Raw genomic sequence first — 24,820 nt, 5'->3', positions numbered from 1 at the left:
TTCAAGCACCTGTATTTTCCTGATTTTACAAAATGATCAGACTTGAGGACTTGTGGCTCTTTAGCACCATTGTTTTTCTAATGCTGATTTCTTACTTGTGTCTATTCCAATTTTTAATTCACTGTTAATTTCCCTTCAACTTCAGGAATACAATCCTCTTCTGTGAGCATCAACATGCAGTGACTATTCAGCATCTTTGCTATTTCTATGTTTTCAATTACTGTGTAATCCTTATCTGTTCTTAATGGGTTGTGTTACTTTTCCTACCCTTTTTTCTCTAATGTAAGAAAGTCATTAACTTTTAAAACCCTCGCTCGTTGCTTGTCATGTTCCCCTCTATCTCCTGCTTTCTGCAGCTCACCACTGTTTAAGTTCCAGATTGTTTGAATGAACCAGATTATTGGTTTTACTGTTGGTTTTTTAGATTAGATTACTTACAGTGTGGAAACAGACCCTTCGGCCCAACAAGTCCACACCGCCCCGCCGAAGCGCAACCCACCCATACCCCTACATTTACCCCTTACCTAACACTACGGGCAATTTAGCATGGCCAATTCACCTGACCTGCACATCTTTGGACTGTGGGAGGAAACTGGAGCACCCGGAGGGAACCCACGCAGACACGGGGAGAATGTGCAAACTCCACACAGTCAGTCACCTGAGGCGGGAATTGAACCCAGGTCTCTGGCGCTGTGAGGCAGCAGTGCTAACCACTGTGCCACCGTGCTGCCCCCGTTATCTGGGGAATCCTGAGAATGGGAATTGTAAGCTTTTGCTCTGACTGTGAGTCAGTGGGTTCCGTGATTGTGCAGAGGATGGGGCTTATGGACAGTCCAGGCATCAAACAAAAGGTACTGTGGGACAGAGATAACCACGTGAACTACAGTCTCTCTACAAGGCACATCGTCTAGCCTCGGTCTAAGCCCATTTCCCAATTCTGTGAAGGATGTCGTGTTTGTCTATTCTAGTAACTATCCAATTCCCTTTAGAAAGGCAGCACTGAGGGCTCTTTTGTGGTGCAGCTGTACTGCTCCTATCTCTGGACCAGGAGGTCTGGGTTCAAGTCCCACCTGTTCCAGAGATATGTCATTATACTTCTGAGAAAAAAGGAAAGCCAACATTACGTATGCCTCCCCAGCTTCTGAGGCAGATCCTATATCACTCACTGCTTAGGGATTTAACTCAGATGATAAGGATAGCACTAGGTCTTCCAGACTATTGCCAGTTGGTAGGTTGGAGCTGTGGCATTTGGGAATCGGGCTTAGAATGAGATTGGAGGGAGACTGTAATCCTGTCCCCACTTTGATCATTCCATAATTCTTCACATTCTTGTCAAATAAAAATTAATCAATCTCTACTGATGTTCACCTGACCTGGGGATCCCCTAGCTAACCTTCACCTGCAAAAGGTGGAATTTGCTGCTCTTGTCTTTGTATAGACCATGTGCCTTTGTGGGTTAGACTTGGAAATAAGGCTCCTGGTTGTCTCCAGCAGTTGGCAGCTTTCATCTTGAGGTTGCAAGTGACTATGACCAACGTCAGAGAAGGATTTTAGGAAAGAGAAAGATCCTGCATTACTTTAGCACCTTTTGCTTCTTCAGAGTGCCCCAGAATGCTTCACAGCCAATTACCTGCTTTTGAATTGTAAATCACTGCTGCAATGTAAAAGAAACATAAGTAAATTTCAGCACAACAAGACCTCACCAAAGACAATAGAATATAATGACCAGGATAATGCTATGAGACTTTGAATTGAATTGAATTTATTGTCAGGTGTACCGAAGCACAGTGAAAAGCTTTGTCTTGCGAGAAAACAGGCAGATCACAGAGTTAAATAGCATAGATAACTAAATAATAGGTAAACAGTGGCAAAAACAAAAAAAACAGGTACAGGTGAATGCTAAGAGTTTGTGAGTCCATTCAGTATTCTGACAACAGTAGGGTAGAAACTGTTTCGAAACCGGCTGGTATGTGTGTGTGTGTTCAGGCTTCTGTACCTTATCCCCGATGGTGAAGGATGTAGAAAAACATTGCCAGGGTGGGATGGATCTTTGAGAATGCTGGCGGCCTTTCCTTGACAGTGGGCCTGATAGTTGGGAGGTTGACCTTCGTGGTTGTCTGGGATTGGGGAGAATTTTCCTGGTCTTCAGGTAGTGCCTTCTGTTCTTTTATCTTCCTGAGAGGACTAACAGACATCATTGTTTCATCTGAAAGACAGCCCATCTGACAGTGCTGCCCCCCCCCCCCACCCCCCCCACTCCCCCACTCCCCTGACAGTGCTGCACTCCTTTCGGGTTGGTTCTGTGTGTCAGCTCAGATTAGACTGTGTTCTCTGGTGTAGGTCTTGAACCTTAAACTGGGATTGCTCCCTGCTGGAACTGCATGCTGACACGTGCTCACACACAAACTCTGAACGGTGTGGCAATCGCATTCTGCAGTTCTGCTTGTGGTTTGAAAGCAGCGTGTATCTTGGACTCCTGGAATTTGCTGCAATTGTCTGTGTACAGACCACGTATCTCTGCAGTGCACTCCCAGCCATAAACCATAGTAAGGCGATGACAGGACTGTATGTTCTAAATGAATCAGTCATATCAATGACTTGCTTTGCAAGGCCTGCATTTTGAGCTGGGTGTTACAGGACAGAAATGTTCCAGATTCCACTAACAGAGGTCATCAATCTGCTTACTACCTCAGTCATTCACAATGCTCCTGTGCCGTACCCGAAAGCAGCTGAAAGTACCCAAATTCTCCATTTGATAGCTTCACATTGGCAGGGGCAGAACTCAGAGGCTGGTGATGCTCCTGGCGCAGGACCCTGACATGAGCATAGCCACCTCCCCTCACCCCCTGGAGCCCTGGGCACTCAGTGATTGAGCCCTGATGTACCCCATAGACCTGCCATGTTGACATTGTGCCAGCCTAATGACCTTTCCTCAGTGACTAAATGTCTGAATTGGAGATGCCAGTGTTGGACTGGGGTGTACAAAGTTAAAAAATCACACCTGATGAAGGAGCAGCGCTCCGAAAGCTAGTGTGCTTCCAATTAAACCTGTTGGACTATAACCTGGAGGTGTGTGATTTTTAACTAGATTTCTGAATTGCGACATCGTGTTGCTCAAGAAATTGTGCAGCCTGAATGATCGTTGGTCGATTGTATGAGAATGAATAGGGGCGATACCTTTTCATCAAAATGTTTTCAGCCTTCCTCAAAACACCCAGCACCTCCCCCCGGAGCTGCTGTGAGATGTTTCTGCTACTTTTAACTGGGGCTGATGAGAGGTGGGGGGGGGGGGGGGGGGGGGGGGGAGTGATGGTGGTGGGGGCAGCGGGGGTTGGCTGTGTGGATGTGCCTGAGTTTGAGTGAACAGGAGAAAACAGGGGAATCATGCTGTACTGGAAACCAAAGCTTGGTGACTCCATTCCATCCGGGATTCCTCAGAAACAGGCCCAGGGAAGGAACCGCTTTGAATTCAGGGTACAGAAAAGCACCTGCTGCCCTCAGGGCTGTAGCCAATTCAAACGCTCTGTCTCAGGTAACAAACCCTGCCAAACCTCACCACAGCAGGTAGTAGCATTTGAATTCAATGAAAAGAACCTGGAATTAAGAATCTAATGATGCCCATCAAACTGTTGCCAATTGTCGTAAAAGCCCATCTGATTCACCAGTGTTGTTTAGGGAAGGAAACTGCCATCATACCTATGACTCCAGCCCCACAGTAATGTGGTTGGCTCTCAACTGCCCTCTGGGTAATTAGGGATGGGCAATAATTACTGGCCTGGCCAATGATCGAACGCCCTGTGAATGAATAATAAACAATGCTTTCTGCAGCATTGATTGGAGGCAATGGGTGATCATTAAGGATCTAATGGTCCTGTTCATATCAAACCTGCACTCTCCCAGTCTATTCCTTCAACATCTTTGAGCATTTTTGGAATCTGGTTGTTTCAGTACTGGACCTGGAGCATGTAGCTCAGTTGTGACCAGGTCCTCCTCCCCACCCTCCCACCTTGCAAGAACCCACTCCTGTCTCAATGGTAACTTGTGAAACACACTTTAACCAAGGCTGAATTCAGTGAGGACCCTTAAAATCAGCCTTTAGTTTTGCAGTTTTAGGCTTGTATGGGTGTATCTCTGTGCCCATGTTATGATATCCCTCATTAACATAGTTTGATTTGTTTATGTGATGTTTAGGGACAGGCTGTCATCACTTGTTGAACGTTTGGCAGTGACTCAATGCCGAGACATGCTTTTTGATTCTTCTTTATAAATGATTAATCCTTCTGTGGGAGGGGTTATCATAGGGATGCACAGCACGGAAACAAACTTTTTGGTCCAACTCGTCCATGCCGACCAGATATCCCAACCTAATCTAGTCCTATTTGCCAGCACTTAGCCCCTATCCCTCTAAACCCTTCCTATTCATATACCCATCCAGATGCCTTTTAAATGTTGTAATTGTACCAGCCTCCACCACTTCCTCTGACAGCTCATTCCATACACGTACCACCTTCTGTGTGAAAATGTCGCCCCTTCAATCCCTTTTACATCTTGCCCCTCTCACCCTAAACCTATGCCCTCTAGTTCTGGACTTCCCCACTCTCGGAAAAGATTTTGCCTATTTACCCTATCCATGTCCCTCATGATTTTATAAACCACTATAAGGTCACCCCTCAGTCTCCGACGTTCCAGGGAAAACTTGCTGGCAGAAATTTCGAGAAGCTAGTCTATTTAAGAAAGACTTGGGATGAAGGAGCTGAGGTATTATACTGGACAGAGTGGGGGCTTCCCTCAGAGTTCCATTAGAGTCAATTGAGAAAGTACTAACCAGCACTGTAACAGACGTCTCCAGCTGCTCTGATGCCCCTGTATTTGTGGGTACCCTGATACTGGACATTTAATTAGGGCTTAGGGGTGTACTGCTGGATCCTCCAGTTCCTCCAAGTGTACAGCCCCACAGATGAACCCCCTCCATGTTGGAGTATTGTTTGCAAATATCTGGAAGAATCATTGGTTCAGAGATTATTCAGGAGTAAGAAGGCATCGGAGTGATGAGGCAAGAGGGGGTGGAGGGGACAAGAGAATGAAGGGACTGGAGGGATGGCAGTGAGAGATGGCCAATCAAGGGAGGAATGAGGGAAGTGGGCGGGGGGGGGCGGGGTTGGATCAAGTAGGGAATTGGGGCAGTGGGGGATGAGGTGAGTGGAGAATAAGGGATGGGGTGGGGCTGGTGGAGAATAAGGGGAGTGGGAGTTGGGGTGAGTGGGGGTGGAAAATAAGGGAGAGGTGGGAGCATGGGGTGAGTGGGGCATGGAGTGAATGGAGGATGGGGTGAGTGTGGGATATGGGGAGTGGAGAATAAGGAGGGTGGGGGTTGAGATGAGTGGAGAATAAGGGGGGTGGGGGTTGAGATGAGTGGAAATAAGGGGGGGTGGGTGCTGAGTTGAGTGGAGAATAAGTAGGGTGAGGGATGGGGGTAAGTGAAGTTTGGGGTGAGTGGGGAATAAGTGGAGTGGGGGTGTGGGCGAGTGGGGGATGGAGTGAGTGGAGAATAAGGGGAATGGGAGTGGGGTGAGAGGGTATTATGGGGAGTGGGGTTGGAGTGAGTGAGTGATGGGGTGAGTGGGGGATGGAGTGAGTGGAGAATAAGTGGGGGTGGATGATGGGGTGAGTGGAGAATAAGGGGGGTGGGGGATGGAGAAAGATGGGATTGACAGGAGAAGAGGATGGGGAGAGAGGAGGCTAAGGGGGAAAGGGAACTGGGGAGAGAAGTGATGGGTGGTTAGGTGGGAGCGGTGTGGACCAAGTAGAGAATGAGGGAAATAGGTGATGAGGGGAGAGAGAAGGGGGAATGGGGGGGAGTAGGTGTGGGCTAAGAAGGGATTGGGGTGGGGTAGGGGGGGAAGGAGGTATGGGGAACACGGGGGAGGGGAACTGGGCAATTTTCAGCTCCAACATTTAGTGGAGTCAATGCATATTTAGTTGTTAGGTCAAAGGACACTTCCAACTCACTAGATACTAGACATTATCTTATTACTCCAAAGTCCTTTCTAAATGTGTTACAACTTTACACAATCCAGTCAGTCACCTCATGGAAGCGAATCAGAATGGGGCCTAATGCACTAGGTGGAACAACCATCTGTCCCCCACTACCCCCTCCCAAATCCCTATCCCTCGTCCCCACACCATCCAAGATCTCCAGTTCAGTGTCAACTACATTTGCTCTGGGTCTGGAGTCAAGTGTAAGGATAGTAGATTTCCTACCCGAAAGGACATTAATGAACCAGGTGGGCTTTTATGTTATTTGTTGATGGTCACTGTTACTGAGACTAGCTTTCAATTCCAGAGTTATTAATTGAATTCAAATGCCATGTGGGATTTTAACCATGTCCTCAGAATGTTAGCCTGGAGTTCTGTAACACTTGTCCAGTGACATTACAGCCACGCGCAGCACACGCTCCCCAGAATAATTCCAAGACTTAAAGGTTTAAGTTGTGGGCTTTTCACCTCAGACCTGGTTGGGGTGAGCTCTCTCAGCACGGAATTGAATTGGTGTGTATTTCAGTTGGATGAATTGGGGCCTGATGTGATAAGTTCACCTTGCTGCACTGTAGAAGCTTTGGTTGATTTCTGTTCTATTTTATGATTGCTGGTTATTTTTGGTTGCTTTGTCCCAATGCCCGATGATGGTTGAACTGATAAAGAGGTCTTCACCTGTTAGATATTCAGTGATAGGGTTTTGTGGTGCAGTGGAACTGTCCCTACCTCAGAGACCTGGCTTCAAGTCCCACTTGCTCCAGAGGCAGGTGATAACAGCTCTGAACAGGTTGATGAGAAAATAGATAATCATCTAGTATATGTGCTTTGTTCATGAGCAGTTTTGAGTAATGGTAGTAGCAATGTAGGAATGAGCTCCCCTGAACAGTGCAAACAGAGTCTGTGGTTGAAGAGAGGCCAGTTATTACTCCATGAGGAGGAGAGGACTTATGAGCACTGGTCTGAATCACATTGAGTGAGTGTGCTACTTAATCATCTACTTGGTGCATTCTCACCTGCAATCTTCCAATCAGTTCTCCTCTCTCATACAGCATAAATGTTATTTTCCCGTTGCTCTGGTGTTCTTGCATACTGTCCTGATGTTTGAAGAACAGCTTCAACACAATGTGTCTTTTTTTTTCTCGACCCAGAGGTGCTAGCACACACAACGGAGCACCACAACCATTTTTGTTTCTGTTCTTCCTTTTTTTAAGCTCTCTAGTCAGCACCCACGTAGCAAATTAAATATTTACAAGCAAAACCCATTGTGGGCGATACGAACCATCAAAACTGTAGTGGGGAGGAGTAGGGAGAGAGAGAGTGGACTAAACCAAATGGTGCCCACCTCTCTCTGAAGGCCTTGGGAATATTGATGAGCTCTCTTTCCAAGGACACCTGGGCACAAACGGAATTGTGGAAGAGGGGTAAGCGGTTGGCAGATGTGACCCGCTCCACAAGCCTGGACAATGTTTTTCTCTATTCATCAATATTTGATATTTAATTGATATTCTTCATCCATTACCTGACCATAATGCAATGGGGAGGGGACATGTCCCTCCTGGAAAGGTGAACTTAGTTCTGAGGGAACTTGATAGGGTGAATCTCAGGTGGATATTTCTTTGCGATGAGGACACTAGAGCTAGGGGCGGAATCTAAGAAAGAAAAGTCTTTAAGACTGAGATGAGGAGAGCTTTTGTTAGTTTGTGGAATTCTCTTCCTGAGGGAACAGTGGAGGCTGGGTCATTAAATTTACTCAAGATGGAGTTAGCTTCTTCCTGGATTGAAGGTTAATGGGGACTGCCCAGCAAGTGGATCTGAAACCAAACCAGAGCAGTCACAACTTTATTGACTGACAGAACAGGCTTGAGGGGCCAAATAGCCTCGTCATAAAGTCATAGAACCCCTACATTGTGGAAAGAAGCCATTTGGCCTATCGAGTCAGCACCGATCCTCTGCCGAGCATCCCACAGAAATCCATCACCACCACCCTCCCCCCAACCCCACCCCCCACCCCGGTATTCCCACATTTAGAGTCATAGAGTAATAGAGATGTACAGCAGGGAAACAGACCCTTCAGTCTAACTCGTCCATGCCAACCAGATATCACAACCTAACCTAGTCCCATTTGTCAGCACTTAGCCAATATCCCTCTAAACCCTTCCTATTGATACACCCAGCCAGATGCCTTTTAAATGTTGCAATTGTACCATCCTCCACCACTTCTTCTGACAGCCCATTCCAGTTGCCCCTTAGGTCTATTTTATATCTCTTCCCTCTCATTATAAACCAGTGCCCTCTAGTTCTAGACTCCCCGACCCCAGGGAAAAGACTGTCTATTTATCCTATCCATGCCCCTCATGATTTTATAAACCTCTATAAGGTCACCCCTCAGCCTCCAACGCTCCAGGGAAAACAGCCCCAGCCTGTTCAGCCTCTCCCTATAGCTCAAATCCTCCAACCCTGGCAACATCCTTGCAAATCTTTTCTGAACCCTTTCAAGTTTCACAATATCCTTCCTATAGCAGGGAGACCAGAATTGCACACAATATTCCAAAAGTGGCCTAACCAATGTCCTGTACATCCGCAACATGACCTCCCAACTCCTGTACTCAATACTCTGACCAATAAAGGAAAGCATACCAAACACCTTCTTCACTATGCTATCTACCCAAAACTCTATTTTCAAGGAACTATGAACTTGCACTCCAAGGTCTCTTTGTTCAGCAACACTCCCTAGGACCTTACCATTAAGTGTATAAGTCCTGCGAAGATTTGCTTTTCCAAAAGCCAGCACCTCGCATTTATTTCAATTATACTCCATCTGCCACCACTTAGCCCATTGGCCCATCTGATCCAGATCCTGTTGTAATCCGAGGTAACCTCCTTCGTTGTCCACTACACCTTCAATTTTGGTGTCATCTGTAAACTTACTAACTACACCTCTTATGTCCACATCCAAATCATTTATATAAATGACAAAAAGTAATGGACCCAACACTGATCCTTGTGGCACTCCATTGGTCACCGGCCTCGAGTCTGAAAAACAACCCTCCACCTTCTTCCTTCATGCTCGTTCTCTATCCAAATGGCTGGTTGTCCCTGTATTCCATGAGATCTAACCTTGCTAGCCAGTCTCCCATGGGGAACCATGTCGAACGCCTTACTGAAGTCCATATAGATCACATCCACTGCTCTGTCCTCATTAATCCATGACTAATTCTCCTAACCTGCTCATTTTTGGATTGTGGATGGAAACCAGACCATCGAGAGGAAACCCACACAGACACAGGGAGAATGTGGCAACTCCACACAGACAGTCACCCAAGGCCAGAATTGAACCTGGGTCCCTGGTGCTGTGAGGTAACAGTGCTAACCACTGAGCCGCTGTGCTCTGAAGTCTTGCGTCCCACCAACGTTGCTTCTCCCTGACTGGTCTGCAACATTAATGCCTCAATGCTTGCTGGATTGGTTAGAAAGGCTGGATTCGAGAACAGAACCCTGCTGCTGGCCTCTTCCACTGTTCATCATGACCATCGTACAGCCACTGAAATGGTTCTCTTAAACACAATATTGGTCAGGATCTGTGTCAGTTAGTCACTCTGACACTGGCCCAGCCCATGTGTTTGAGAATCTTTTGTTGAAGAGCAGAGCATTAATGCTGAGTGAGGCTGCTGTATCACTGAGAAGTTGGATTAAAGTGACAACTTTGTTACTACAGTGCTGGGAGATGATTTAATTTGGATTTTATTTGTGTGTGTTTGTGTTCCCTGCTCTCCTGCTGGATTTATTACAGTACAGAAGGGGCCAGACTTCTATCCCAATATCATTATCCCAATGGAGAGAACTTTGCCCATCTAGCCCGCAGTAGTGTAATTGTAGGAATACTGAATCACTTTTGTTGACAACAGCCTGTCTGGTTTCTTGTTCAAACTCATGATGTTGCATTGCCCATGCCACTGATCTCACAACAACCGTGTCAATCTTTCCTTTAGTAAAACTGGGCCTCCTACGGTTTCTCTTTTTTTTCTTGCCGTTAATTTGCAATTAGTTTGTGTCCAGACCAAGAAGGTGGCTCGGATTGTCATTGCCCAACCTTTTGTAATTTGAAACACTTCCATCAGGTGGCAGTGCAGGGGGAGTCAGTGATGGCTGTGTTAGTGGAGGATATGTCCCAAGCCTGTTCAGCCTGAGTCAGGAATGTGATGGAATACTCCCCACTTGCCTGGTTGGGTGCAGCTCCAACAACACTTGAGAAGCTTGACACCATCCAGGGCAAAGCAGCCCACTCGATTGGCACCACATCCACAAACATCTACTCCCTCCACCACCGATGCTCAGTAGCAGCATTGTGTGCCATCTACAAGATGTACTGCAGAAATTCACTAAAGATCCTCAAACAGCACCTTCCAAACCTATGACCACTTCCAAAGGAAGGACAAAGGTGGCAGATTCATGGGAGCACCATCGCCTGCATGTTGCTCTCTAAGCCTCACACTGACTTGGAAGTATATTGCTATTCCTTCACTGTCAACTAGGTCAATATCCTGGAACAGAGTCCCTAGTAACATTGTGGCCCTATCCACAGCACATGGACTGCATCAGTTTAAGATTGCTCACCACCACCACCTTAAGGGCAATTAGGGATGAGAAATAAATGCTGGTCCAGCCAGCAATGTCCACATCCCATGAATAAAAAAAAGAGTGGGGAAATGGATTGACCATTGTTTTAGTGATGACCCTAGTGTGTAGTATGTTTATAAATCTGCCTCCCTTACATGAGGGAGAAAAACAATAACAGCAAACCGATTCAGACCCTGAAAGCCTTTTAGTGTTATTCCCAAAAAGTGAAAATGATGCTTGGTTCTGTGGCTGGAATAAACACCAGTGAATCCCCCCTGGAAATTCTTTATAGATTGACTCCACTCAATTGAATAGGAAATGGAGTTGGAGATTTAATGGAATCTATATTAGACACAGATTGCTGGAATACTTGGTCAGGTACCCGCTACTCAGAGAGTCAGCATGTCTGACCAAGTTAGTTAGCTACTTTTGAAATTCACTTAGCACAGTGAATAGTGGCGTGTCTATGGATTTTGTCTAAATGGATATTCAGGAGGCAGTTATTGCCAAAAATGGAAGTGTATAGTACTGGACATAATCTTGCAATATAGATAGCAAAACATTTGGGATGCAGGAGTCAAGAAATTGGGTCCAAAAGGAGGGTAGCGTATTCTGATGAATGGGACATGCCTCTTGAATTCTCCAAATTTTAAACTGGAGCCTCCCCAGATGCATCCAGGACCTAGTTGGGGAAATAAAAAGTGGGCATACATTCCAGTCTGGCGATGAAGTTTTGGGAAATAGTGAGTTATCTGGAAGGATGGGGGATCGTACAAAGCAAGGTAAAAACAATGACTGCAGATGCTGAAAACCAAATACTGGATTAAAGCAGACAGAGTTGGGCAAGCAGCGGCATATACTGAGATATTTAAGATAACTGAAGAATTTAATTAGGTCAATCTTGATCAATTTCCTCTGGGGGAATCAATATGGGGACATCGTCTTAAGTGCAAATGTAGCCCATTCTGAAGCCATATTGGGAAAGTCTTTCTCACAACAAGTTCGCACAAAGTCACTCCTGAGGGATCTGCAACCTTTTTTGTGGAATGTTTGTGGAAGACCGGGATGCTTGGAATCATATCAGTGTGGTAATGGGTAGGAAGGTGCAAATAATACGGGTGGAGTGAGACTGACTATGAAAGAGATCGGTGGGGAATCTGCCAACCTTGATGGTGAACTTGGAATAGTGAGAGGCGCTATCCCCTGGCTGGAGAGTCCAGAACTCAGGTTCTGCCTCAGGGTAAGGGATTGACCATTTAGTACTGAGAAAACTTGAGGTTGTTCAAAACTCTGCTGCCTGTGACTTAATGTGCAACTAGCTTCATTCCTCCATCAGCCCTGACTTGCAGCAGCTCCCTTTTGAAGCAACCTCTCAATTTTAACCTTTAAATCTCTCTTTTCAAACAACCCTAATTGCCTCTGGGCCTTTCCATCTCCATAACCTCCTGTCCACCCCAGGACCCTCTGATTCTGGGCTCTCTCATATTCCCAGTTAGAGACACACACACACACACACACAAACACAGACACACACAAACACAGACACACACACACACACACACACATACATATATATCGACCATCCCTCCCCTTTCTCCACCTCTCTACCTTAATTTGCCCCATTTTAGGCTCCTTTTAAAACAGACCTTGACTAAGCTGTTTGGTCATATGAATACAGTGTCTCCTTATACAGCTCTGTGCCATGCTTTGTTTCATAATATGCTCCTGAGTTGTGCTTGAGGAAATGAAAGGCATTATATAAATGCACATTGTTGTTGAGATGGGGTGATACATTTTTTTCATGGATAGGTTTGTGGATCTTTGGACTTCTATAATCCTGAGGCCTGTGGAGACTTGGTCACTGAGACAAAGTTTGACGGGTTTCCCAATATTAAAGACATTAAGGAATATGGGAATAGCATGAGGAAAATGGAGCCAAGGCAGAAAATGAGCCCTGATTACATCGAACAGTGGAAGCTTCCTACAAAGATCCGGCGAGCTCCTCAGTGCACTTTTCCTTCTCTTCTGAATATCTGTTTAATTCTGATCTCAGTTTAAACTTGTTCTAGGCTCCTGGCAGTCAGCAGCAATGATGACAGGCAGTGTTAGCCTTTCTGTCTCTGACATATTCTCTCTCTCACACACACGCGCGCGCACACACACGCGCACACACACACACGCGCACACACATGATAAGGTGTGCAGCTCAAAGCACTTCAATCCTGCACTTTTTAATGAGATTATCCACCAACAAGTGCATGCTTGTTTCTAAAGAGCATTTACGCAGGAAAACAAGACTTTTAAATTTTTTTTTTAAAATCTGTGGGATTTTAATAGCAAAATTTGATATTCTACAAATCCAACATTGTATTTCCAGGGCCAGTGAGGATGTATAATGTTGAGAGTCTCTCAGGTACAGCCAACAGATTTCCTTCCATAAGGGGCATTAGTAAACCCATTGAGTTTTCATGACAATTGTTCCACAGTCATCATTACATATTTAATTCCACATTTTATCAAATTCAAATTCCATTCTTCACCATCTGGTAGGTTTTGAACCCAGGTCCCTGAATGTCACCTGAATCTCTGGATGATTGACCCAGTGACACCAGCATCTCCCCTATTGTATATGTTTGCTGAGAATAGAGGAGCAGTGTTCCTAATGATCCCATCTCTGGCTTCATGTGGGAGTGTTTCCATCTTGTGTTGGCCATAACCTGGCAATGGGTCAGAGGCCAGTTGGCAGTACCTTAATCAGGAACTGGGAGTGAGAGCAATTCCTTGTTGTCTTTTATGTTTCTTCTGACTGCAGGATGCTTGTCCTTATCACTGGAGACATATCCTTTCAATCTCCTAAGCTTTCCTCTTACTAAGTGGCAGAGACACGTTCAGCAAGGATTCCAGCGGATTCTTTAATCTTGACACTCTCACCTGAGATCATTAACCAATGAAAGGTTCTAAATTGAAGGAAGGCCAATTTTGACAGTATTAGGCAAGAACTTTCAAAAGTTGATTTGAGGCTGATATTCGTAGGTAAAGAGACAGCTGGAAAGTGGGAATCCTTCAAAAATGAGATAAACAGAGTTCAGAGACAGTGTATTCTTGTTAGTGTGAAGGGCAAGGCTGGTAGGTGTAGGGAATGCTGGATGCCTAGAGAAATTGAGAAAATGAAAGGTAAGAAAAAGGAGGCACACAGCAGGAATCGAGTGAACCCCTAGAATAATATAAGAGCAACAGGAGTATACTCAGGCGAGAAGTTGTGAGATAGCTTTGGCAGATTAGGTTAAGGAGAATCTAAAGGGACTCTACAAATACATTAAGGGCAAAAGGGACTAGGCAGAGAATAGGGCCCCGTAAAGATCAGCAAGGCCACCTATGTGTGGAACTTTGCACGAAATGGGTGAGATACTAAACAAGTAATTTCCATCAGCGTTTACTGTGGAGAAGGACGTTGAAGCTAGAGAACTTAGGGAAACAAATAGTGACATGTTGAAAAGTGTCCATATTACAGAGGAGGAGATGCTGAGCACCTTAAAATGCATAAAGATAAAGCCAGGACCTGATCAGGTATATCCTCAAACTCTGTGGGAAGCTAGAGAAGTGATTGCTGGGCCCCTTGCTGAGATACTTGTATCATCGATGACAATTGGTGGGGTGCCAGAAGACTCAAATTTGTCTGATGTGGTGCAAATATTTAAGAAAGATGGTAAGGAAGCTGGGGAACTATAGACCAGTGAGACTGACATCAGTAGTGGGAAAGTTGTTGAAGAAGATTCTGAGGGACAGAATTTACATGTATTTGGAAAGAAAAATACTGATTATGGATAGTCAATATGGCTTTGTGTATGTGTCATGTCTCAGCTTGATTGAGTTTTTTGAAGAAGTCACAAAGAGGATTGATGATGGCAGAGTGGTGGACGTGATCTATATGGACTTCAGTAAGTGTATGACAAGGTTCCCCATGGGAGACTGGTTAGCAAGGTGAGATCTTATGGAATACAGGTAGAACTAGCCATTTGGATACAGAACTGGCTCGAAGGTAGGAGACAGAGGCTAGTGGTGGAGGGTTGACTTTCAGACTGGAGGCCTGTGACCAGCTGTGTGCCACAAGGATCTGTGCTGGCTCCACTACTTTTCATCATTTATATAAACGATTTGGATGTGAACATAGGAGATACGTTTGCAGATTAAACCAAATAATGGACAGAGAAGAGGGTTACCTCTGAGTACATCGGGGCATTAATCAGATGGGTAAATGGGCCGAGGAATGGCAGATGGAGTTTAATTTAGATAAATGTGAGGTGCTGCATTTTGGAAATCAAGGCAGATCAGGGCAGGACTTATCCAGTTATGGTAAGGTCCTAGGGAGTGTTGCTGAACAAAAAGACCTTGAGGTGCAGCGTCATAGCTCCTTGAAGGTGGAGTCGCAGGTAGACAGGATAGTGCAGTTGCCTTTATTGGTCAGTGCATTGAGTATCGGAATTGGGAGGTCATGTTGCAGCTGATTGGTTAGGCCACGTTTGGAATACTACATTCAATCCTGGTATAACCTCAACAAGAAAGATGTTGTAAAGTTTGAAATGGTTCAGAAAAGAATTACGAGGATGTTGCCAGGATTGGAAGATTTGAGCTACAAGGAGAGGTTGAATAGGCTGGGGCTGTTTTCCTGGGACAGTCAGAGGCTGAGGGGTAACCTTGTAAAGGTTTATAAAATAATGAGGGGCATGGATAGGGTCAATAGTCAAAATCTTTTCTCCAGGGTACAGCAGTCCAAAACTAGGGGGCATAGGTTTAAGGTGAGAGGGGAAAGGTTTAAAAGGGAACTGAGGGGCAACCTCTTCACGCAAAACGTGGTACGTGTATGGAATGAGCTGCCAGAGGAGATGGTAGAGGCTAATGCAATTACAACGTTTAAAAGGCATCTGGATGAGTATATGAATAGGAAGGGTTTAAAGGGAAATGGGCCAAGTGCTGGCAAATGGGACTAGATTAATGTAGGATATCTGGTCAGCATGGATGGGTTAGACCAAAGGGTCTGTTTCTGTGCTGTACTATATAACTACTATAGCATTCATTGATACAGTGCCTATATTGTTAGAAAAAGTCCAAAGCTCTCCACAGGAGCATTTGGAAATTGGAAATTAAGCTTGACACCAAGCCACAACAGGAAATGCCAGATGAAAAAAAAACACCCAAAGAACTGCAGATGCTGGAAACCAGAAACAGAAATTGCTGAAAAACTCAGCAGGTCTGACAGCATCTGTGGACAGAAAGCAGAGTTAACATCCAGTGAGCCCTCTCCAGAACTCCTGAGATTTAGTTTCAGGAAGGAGCAAGGCTTGGATGTGGTTTTAACAACACATGAGCTGGGACAAGGCTGGAGTCTGTGACGTGACTGATATGGGAACAGTTGAACGTAGTGATAATAGCTGTATGTGGTTGACAGCTTATTCCTGGTCTGAATAAAACAAGTACAGTGTATGACATTTAAAAGAATACGATGTATGTCTACCCCTAGGTCTACACTGCAATGGATTCCCCCTCTTCCCTGCCACCCCCTGCCATTCCATTCCATCCCCAGACAAATGTATCTTTAGATCTCTCTCCTCCTCCTTCTCACATTGTTTATTGTTGTATTAATTTTGCACTGTATCATGATCTGTTGCTTTGCCCCTTGCCATTGGAACATGTTGCCAAGCACCGTCTATGGCTGTGATGTCCCTTTAATATAAATAGCTCTCACTGTTGCCACTGTGTTTCGGGAGTTGGTTTGACAGCCTTCTGTGTATGAATGTGAAGTGTAACAGTATACAGTGCAGTGTGCTGGACAAACCCTCTATTGTATGGACACACCAGGCTGCTGCCAAAGACTTCATTAATGTGACCTGAATACAGTATTTATCTAGTGAATGACTTCACTCAGGGACACTCTTCAATACAATATTGCTTCGGTGTTTTTCAGTGCTTAGAACATGGGGCATACAGTCACTGAGGCATAGAGTCATACAGCATGGAAACAGACCCTTTGGTCGAACTAGTCCATGCTGACCATGTTCCCAAACCAAACCAGTCCAATCTGCTTGCGTTTGGCCCATATCCCTCCAAACAGTTCACAAACCTATCCAAATATCTTAACTTCTGGTGGTTTACCCCACACATGAACTACACTGTCTAAAAATGTTATCCCTCATATCCTCTCCTATCACCTTAAAAATATGCCCCCTAGTTATGAACACCCTCACCTTTGCTGTTCACCTGATCTATGCACCCCCCCCCACCCCCCCATGATTTTATAAGTCACTATAAGGTCACCCCACAATCTTGTACACTCCAGTGAAAAATGTCCAGGCCTATTTTTATAATTCAAAACCCTCCATTCCTGGCAATGACCTGGTAAATCTTTTCTGAAGCCTCTCCAGTTTAATAATGTTCTTCCAGTAACAGGGCAACTCGAAATGCGCACAGTATTCCAGAAGAGGCCTCACCAATGCCCTGTACAACCTCAACATGATGTCCCAACTTCAGGACAGGCACAGAGTTATTCACTTTTCTCTTGCACTTTGCGGACTTTGCCTTCAGACTGTATATGAACAATCACAGTGCTCAACCACATCGCACCAGAGCCTCACTCTATAGAAGGAAAGACTTGTATTTATACAGCACTTTTCATAATTAGCAGGTGTCTCAAACACTTTATAGCCAGTGAGGTCCTTTTGAAGTGTAGCTGCTCACATTTATGCAGAAACCGCAGCAGCCAATTTGTCCATAATAAGTTCTCTGAAGCAGCAATGTTTATTTTTTGTTTGAAGGATGAATATTGGCTAGGGCACTGGGAATAACTCCCCTACTATTCTTTGAAATGCTGCCATGGGTTTGTTCCTACCTGAATGAGGCCATGGTTTAACATATCATCTGAATGATGGTACCTCCAACAGTGCAGTAGTCACTCGGTCCTGTATTGCAGTGTGCCAGTCTTCATTATCACGTTCATGCCCTGGAGTGTGACTTGAACTTGAAACTATCATCATCCTGGTGGTCATCATTGACCAGAAACTGAACTGGACTAGCCACATGTAAGCACAATGGCTACAATAGCAAAACAGAAGTTCGGAATCCTGCAGCAAGTGACTCACCTCCTGATTTCCCAAAGCCTGTCTGCCATCTACAAGGGATAGTTCCGGGGTGTGAAGGAATACTCCTCTCTTGCTGGATGTGTGCAGCTCCAACAATATTCAAGACTCCTTCAAGGACAAGGCAACCCTCCTGTTTGGCACCACATCCACCAGCTTCAACATTCAGTCCCCTCATCACCCCATGCACAGTAATGGCAGCGTGGACTGTCTATAAGAAGCACTGTGGTAACTCATACAGGCTCCTTCAAGAGTTTACTTTATATTGCCTCTCCTCTTTCTTCCTTATTAAATACATCATTTCACACTTCTGCATTGATTTAATCTACAACGTGTCTGGTTGTTTCATCAGTCAGTCTGTATCCTCCTGTTATTATCCTCCTCGCTGTTTACCACATGTCCAAATTTCACATCATCTGCAACTTTGCAATTATACCCAAGACTGGGTCTTTAATATATATCAAATAGGGAAATGCCCTCATGTTGACCCCTCGGGACACCACTGCAGCTTGCCTCCAGTTTGAGAAAGAAAGCTGCTTATCACAGCTGGAGGATGTGGATCAGAAATAGAAACAGACAATGCTGCAAATAGTCAGCTGTTGAGGCAACCTCTGTGGAGAGAGAGGAACAGAGTTAATGTTCCAGCCCTATATCATTAGCTTCCCAGGGATATCTCTATTTTGGTTCATTCTGACCTTTCTTTCGATCATTCTTTCAAAATATTCATACGTGGCATGTGGGCATCACTGGCTGGGTGAATATTTCTTTCTCTTCTCTAAATGTCCTTGACGAGGTGGTGGCCTGCTCCTGACAGCAACTAGGTCTTTTTGGAGGCTAGATTAGACTCAGCCACATTGTTCACGGTTTAGGCATCACATAGGGATGAGAGGGCTGCTCCAGATTTCCATCGCAAGAGGATATGAGTGCACATTATTTGGCTGTTTATAATATTCCTGTTATGTGAACTGGAAACGGTCTCTGACTCTCTCTCTTTGTCTTTCTCACTTCTTTCCCCATGAATGTACAAATTGGGAGTAGGCATTGGTCATTCATCCATTAACATTCAGCAAACTCCTGCCTGGTTTGATTACTCCAATTCCGGCCTACTCTGACAATCTTTCACACTGCCACTCCACCCCCCACCTCCTTGCTTATTGACAATCCATCTACCTCCATCTCAAAAATATTCAAAGACGGAGAGTTTCAAAGACTCTCAATCCTCTAAGAGAAAAAAAATCTCAACTCTGTCCTGCTGTGGACTCTCTGTATACGACTTGATTATGCTGATATTGGTAACTAGCTTAAGCCTCCCAATTTATTTTAATCTCTACCATTCGATTCCACCAATTGCTCCCTAAGTGCCTGGTCGATGGGCTAATATACTGATGACAGCACAGGAAGTCAGTCAGTCCACTCCCTTGCCCTTTCTTCAGTGCTAATAGGACCAGACTAGGGAGCAGATGCTCAGTTTCATGCTGTGGGGACATGGATGAAAAAAAATCTCGCAAATTCAGTTCATAAAATCTGGAATTGAAAGCTAGTCCCAGTTATAGCAGCCATGAGACTGTCATCATCTGCCACAAAAGGCTGGAGTCTTGTTCACTAATGTCCTTCAGAGAAGGTCATCTGCTTTCCTTCCCTGGTCTGGCCTCCATGTGACTCTAGACAACAGTGACATGGTTGACTCTGATATGGTCCAGCAACCCACACGGTTCAAGGATAATTACAGAAGGGCATACGTATTGTAAAAGAATATAGGAGATGGATACTTTATCCCTATTGGAAAGCCATGATTGAACCTGTCTTTACCAACTTGTCTGGCAGTATGCCCCAGACCCTAACCACCCATAGTGTAAAGAAAGGATTTTCCTTATGGTTGTTGTGCCGATCGGCTTCATTTACCTCTGAGGCAATGGACCAGTTTCTTCCTATCTCCCCTGTGTAAACACCTCATGACTTTGAACAATTCTGTCAGATCTCCCCTCAATCTTCTCTGCAAGGACAGCTGCTCTAGTTTCTCCAGTCTATCTACACCACTGAAGTACCTTAGCTCTGGAATTGTTCTTCTGAATCTTTTCTCCATCCTCTCTAAAAGCTTTCACATCCTTCCTCGAGTATGATGCCTAGAGTCGGACACCCAGCACTGATTGAGAGCAAAGCAATGTTCTTTATAAATATTCTGTCATACCTTCCTTTCTTGTGCTTGCTGTTTTTACTTAATAAGCTCAGGATTAAATGCCTTTTCCACAATTTTCTCAAGCTGACCTGCCATTTCACTTATTTGATACAGATCGATTGCGTGAGGAAAGTGAGGACTGCAGGTGATGGAGAGCCAGAGTCGATAAAGTGTGGCACTGGAAAAGGCACAGCAGGTCAGGCAGCATCCGAGGTGCAAGAGAGTTGATCATTCGGGCATAACTGTCCCGATAAGGAGTCCTGCCTGGAACGTCGACTCTCTTGCTCCTCAGATGCTGCCTGATCTGCTGTGCTATTTCTAGCACCACACTTTATTGACACAGAGCCCTCTTTTCTGTCGAGTAGCTTTCTTCCCCATATTTTTCCACACAAAAGGAATCACTTCACATTTCTCAACATTAGATTTCATCGCCGCTTCATCTGGAATTCATGATGAAGGGCTTTTGCCTGAAACGCCGATTTTCCTGCTCCTCGGATGCTGCCTGACCTGCTGTACTTTCCTGCTCCTTAGATGCTGCCTGACCTGCTCCTCGGATGCTTCCTGAGCTTTTCCGGCCCCACTTTAATCTTGACTGTAGTCACATGCCCACCCATCAATGTCCAACTGACCACTGCAACACTGTGTATCACTGGAAACCTCAGGTGTACCCTTCCCCAATTCAAACAAAAAAAACCATAAATTTCCGGAAAAACTCAGCAGCTCTGGCAGCATCTCTGGAGAAAAACCAGTGTTAAAGTTTCAGATCCCGTGATCCTCCTTCAGAATAGAAACATTAATTCTGTTTTCTCTCCACAGATGCTGCTCGACCTGCTGAGTTTCTCCAGTAATTTCTGTTTTTGTTTCAGAAATCTAGCATCTGCAATGTTTTGGTTTTTGTTTACCCTCCTTGGTTGTTCTGTTACACATCAATTCCACCATCCATTCAGAATGCCATTACAACCCCTGTCAACTGAGGAAAAAAAACTATCTCCCCACCAACAACATCCCTCAAACATCACTTCAAATCTCACGCACCATCTGCACCCACATGTTTAATCTTCAGCCATGCGTGTCAATCCCCAAGAAGCTTGCGAAGGTCAATGGAAACGTTATAAGCATCTTGCTAAAGTTCCCAGTACAGAGGCTCCTTAGCTTCAGTCTTATACCGGCCTGTGGACAACCTAAAACTGCATCCACACAAACCACAACGTGCGAGGATGCTGGATGCCAAAGTGGAAAGTTTAAACTCCTCAGTGTGTGACTGATTGCCCCGAGCAGACCATTAAAAAAAAGTACAAACCCATACCCGATTGCCAAGTACAAAGGGGGAATCACAGTGAGACACTGCACAAACTCTGCTACAATTATCCGGCTTAACCACCTAACGTGCAATTAGCATTGTTGCTCCAGATCGAGATCAGCAGAAGAAAAGCCAATTAAGGCAGTTAAATGTATGCAGGACTCAGCTGCTTTCTTCAACACTTTACTTGAGGCTTTGTGAATATTTCATGTGAATCATGATATCCAACTGGATGGTCTGTTGCATTGCTGTCATATTTAGCAATTGTCTAACAGAACTTGACAAATCCTTTTTTCTCTTGGTATTAGCCATAACAGCTTGCATTTAGACAGGGCTCTGAAGTACGATAGTGGTTCACCTGAGCAGCACTCCAGAATTTGACAGTGTTACACATCAGAGGCTAAATCCCTCCTGATTTCTCCAGCTACACTGTCTGCGTGTGTGGCAACAGCTGGAGAAGCCAGCAGTGAATGTATTGGCACAGCGATTGGCATGTGCAGATCATTGGGACAGATTAGACGAAGTGTTGTAGGGACATGTTAAAATAGAAAACTTGGTAAAAGAGATATGTGGGTGCACCAAAGAGTCGGGAAGGCAGATGGCTTATTAGCTTTGATTTCAAGGACACTAACGTACAGGCCTGAAGTAGCCTTGCTGCAGTTGTACAGACACCTCTCCTGCTGTATTCTGTACTGTTTTGGTTTATAGACAGATGCACTTTCTAACCTTACTGCCCCCCTACTCCCAGCTGACCTCGGAGGTGAGCATTAAATCTCACTCTTTGACTCTAAAAGCACAAACTTTTGGGACAAAAGAAACGTCAACCATTTTTGTAAGTCTCATGTGCTCCATTAATTTATTTTTGTTGTGGTTTTATTTTCCTTATCCATCATGCTTTCTTTTACTGTATTTTGACAGTGCGTTTCTGGGGAGATATTGCCTTGGATGAAGAGGATTTGAAATATTTCCATTTTAATGGGAGCGCAGAATTAACGACTCAACAAGTTAGAAGAAGGGGCCATGGATCGGGTAAGTGCCGCTAAACCAAAGGACCGTGGAGGGTGAGAAAAGAATAAAAGGAAATAATTTACTCAGCAAAACATATTCTGTTGGGAAAGCAAACCTGGCTTTTATTTGAAGATGCTTTGGTTAAATAAAAAAGCTAGAAGCCAATTGACAATTAAGAAGAGACATAATGAGAACTGTAGTAGTGAGGAAAATATTTAATTAAACAAAACAGTAGCTCACAGTAGAAAATATTTAATTAAACCTCACAGCGCCAGGCTGGTTTGATTCCAGCCTCAGGTGTCTGTTTGTGTGGAGTTTGCACATTCTCCCTGTGTCTGTGAGGGTTTCCTCCAGGTGCTCAAGCTTCCTCCCACAGTCCAAAGATGTGCAGGTTAAGTGAATTGACTATGCTACATTGCCCTGTAGTGTCCAGGGATGTATGGATTAGGTGGGTTAGCCATGGAAAATGCAAGGTTACATGGATAGGGTTGAGGGGAGAGGTGCGGGGGGGGGGGGGGGGGCATGCTCTTCAGAGGGTTAGTGCAGACTACATGGGCCGAATGGCCTCTTTTCACACTGTAGAGATTCTATCAGTAAACCGTAGTTGTTAGAGATGAGGCAGATGGGAGAAGAGAAAAATTACCTTGTAAAGCCAAGCTGTTTAATAAATATTTCACCCCAATCACTAATAACAGGACTACAGTAACCCCTGGTCAGGTTTCAAGGAGGAGGAGAATACTAATGTAATGTAATACTAATGGCTGAGAGTGAAATGTGTGATTATTATGAAAGCTTTGGCAAAGAGCATTAAGTTAAACAAGGATAAAATGAAACAGGGCTAACAAGATACAACCTTATATTCTAAGGGAGGAGAATGCAATTCCTGGGATTCCTCTATTTCAGATTGGTCTGTGAGTGTGAGATCTGGAGACTGGAGACTAGTCACTGAGAGACCTGTTTACAGATAGAGACACAGTGATAATCTGAACAGTGACAAACCTACAGCTCAATATCTGTGATTGAGTGGAAAATGTCAAGTCTGAAAGGACCACATATTCAGATAAAGGTATAATAATTTTGGAAGGGGTAATCACTCAGTAATAAGGAGGTAACAGACATAGTCATTGGGGAAATGTGGTAGATGTGGTGGACTTTAAAAAAAAAATGCCTTGAAAAGATTTGGGTTATGGAATTAATGAAAAGGACAGCAAATTGGATTGAAAGTTTGACTGGAAAGAAATAGTTTGAGGTGAGGAATTCCAGGCAGTTTACCAGCATGGAGTAAAGTGGCTAATGCTGTTCCATAGGGTTCAGTCTGAGGTCTCTTTGGTTCACTGGGATGATTAATTGAGAGGGAGTGGGGTCAAACTTGTAAATTTGTCTGCAAATGTGGATTCAAGAAAGAAAGACATGCGTTATTTTATCACCTTGCTCTAAATCGGAACACTTTGAAGTGCAGTCCAGCCAATGAGATACTTTGTGAAGCTTAGTCATTGCTATGGTGCAATGAAACAGGCTGACTAACATGCACAGTAAGCTCCCACAGATACATGAGGGAAGATAGTGGTGTCATGGTAATGTCACTGGTTAGTAACCCCAACACTTTGGTTTCTGAGGCTCTGCGTTCAAATCCCTCGTCACCTGTTGGAAAGTCACTCAGTTAAATTGGTGAATGTTGTAAAAATCCATCTGGCTCACCCCTGTCCTTTCAGGAAGGAAATTTGTCATCCTTACCTGGTCTGGTCTACATGTGACTCCAGACCCTCAGCAGTGTGATTTCTTAACTATCCTCTGAAATAGGCAAAAATGCTGGCCCAGCTAATAATGTGCGCAACTTCTGAAAGAATCTTTAAGAAGTGATAGTGATTAGATAATCCGCTTTTAATGTTTCGAGAGCGGGGAGTGGGGTGGGGAAATCTCTCTGCTTTTCTTTGAATTGCAGGATGGGATCGTTTTACATCCAGGCAAGAGGGCAGACATAGACTTGATTTATCATTAATTCTGAGCATGTTGAAGCTTTTAAAAGGGGGCAGAACAGGTTTGCTGGGGCACTGTGTCATGTGGGAAAATAAAAATACCAAGAAAAGCTTGGAGAATGGACCTTTTAAAATTGCAACATTGCAGATTATAGAGCAACATGGGCAAGTCAGGTACACAAACAGACTCTTTGCAATAGTGGAGAAACTAGAGAGTTATTAGTATATGCACAGTTCAGTAAATTTAGTCGAGACCTGTTGCACTCTAGACCCTGACTGACAGGAAAAGGAGTTTCACCAAAACAAGAGGTTACTTCCCTGAGATCTGCTGTTGGGCTGAGGGGCTGTAATAGCTCCAGGTCCACATGTGGATGTGAGGTTACCTGACCCTCCGGCAGCACAGTGCTCCCTCGGCACTGGCCCTCTGACAGCTCAATGTCAAGTAAACAGATATATTGAATTTCAGTCAGGGGGAGCTGACCGCACATGTACAACAATCCACACCTGAATCTTCCTGGCCACAACACACCTTCCCCACCCACTCCTAGCAGGTCATGTGTCAGGCTTTAATAGGCCT

At 44.7% G+C, this 24,820-nt stretch overlaps 1 protein-coding gene across 1 annotated transcript in view; it reads left to right on the top strand.

Moving 5' to 3' along the window:
- The window catches only part of LOC140484563 (tolloid-like protein 2), a 174,573-nt gene that overhangs the window by 10,531 nt on the left and 139,222 nt on the right, over positions 1-24,820 (top strand). Inside the window, exon 2 of the mRNA XM_072582942.1 lies at positions 22,178-22,288. Coding sequence (XP_072439043.1) covers positions 22,178-22,288 — 111 coding nt within the window. The remainder of the gene's footprint in view (positions 1-22,177; positions 22,289-24,820) is intronic.

Source organism: Chiloscyllium punctatum, chromosome 13, assembly GCF_047496795.1.
Source record: "Chiloscyllium punctatum isolate Juve2018m chromosome 13, sChiPun1.3, whole genome shotgun sequence".
Lineage (NCBI taxonomy): Eukaryota > Metazoa > Chordata > Chondrichthyes > Orectolobiformes > Hemiscylliidae > Chiloscyllium > Chiloscyllium punctatum.
This window is presented reverse-complemented; position numbering and strand designations above follow the sequence as displayed.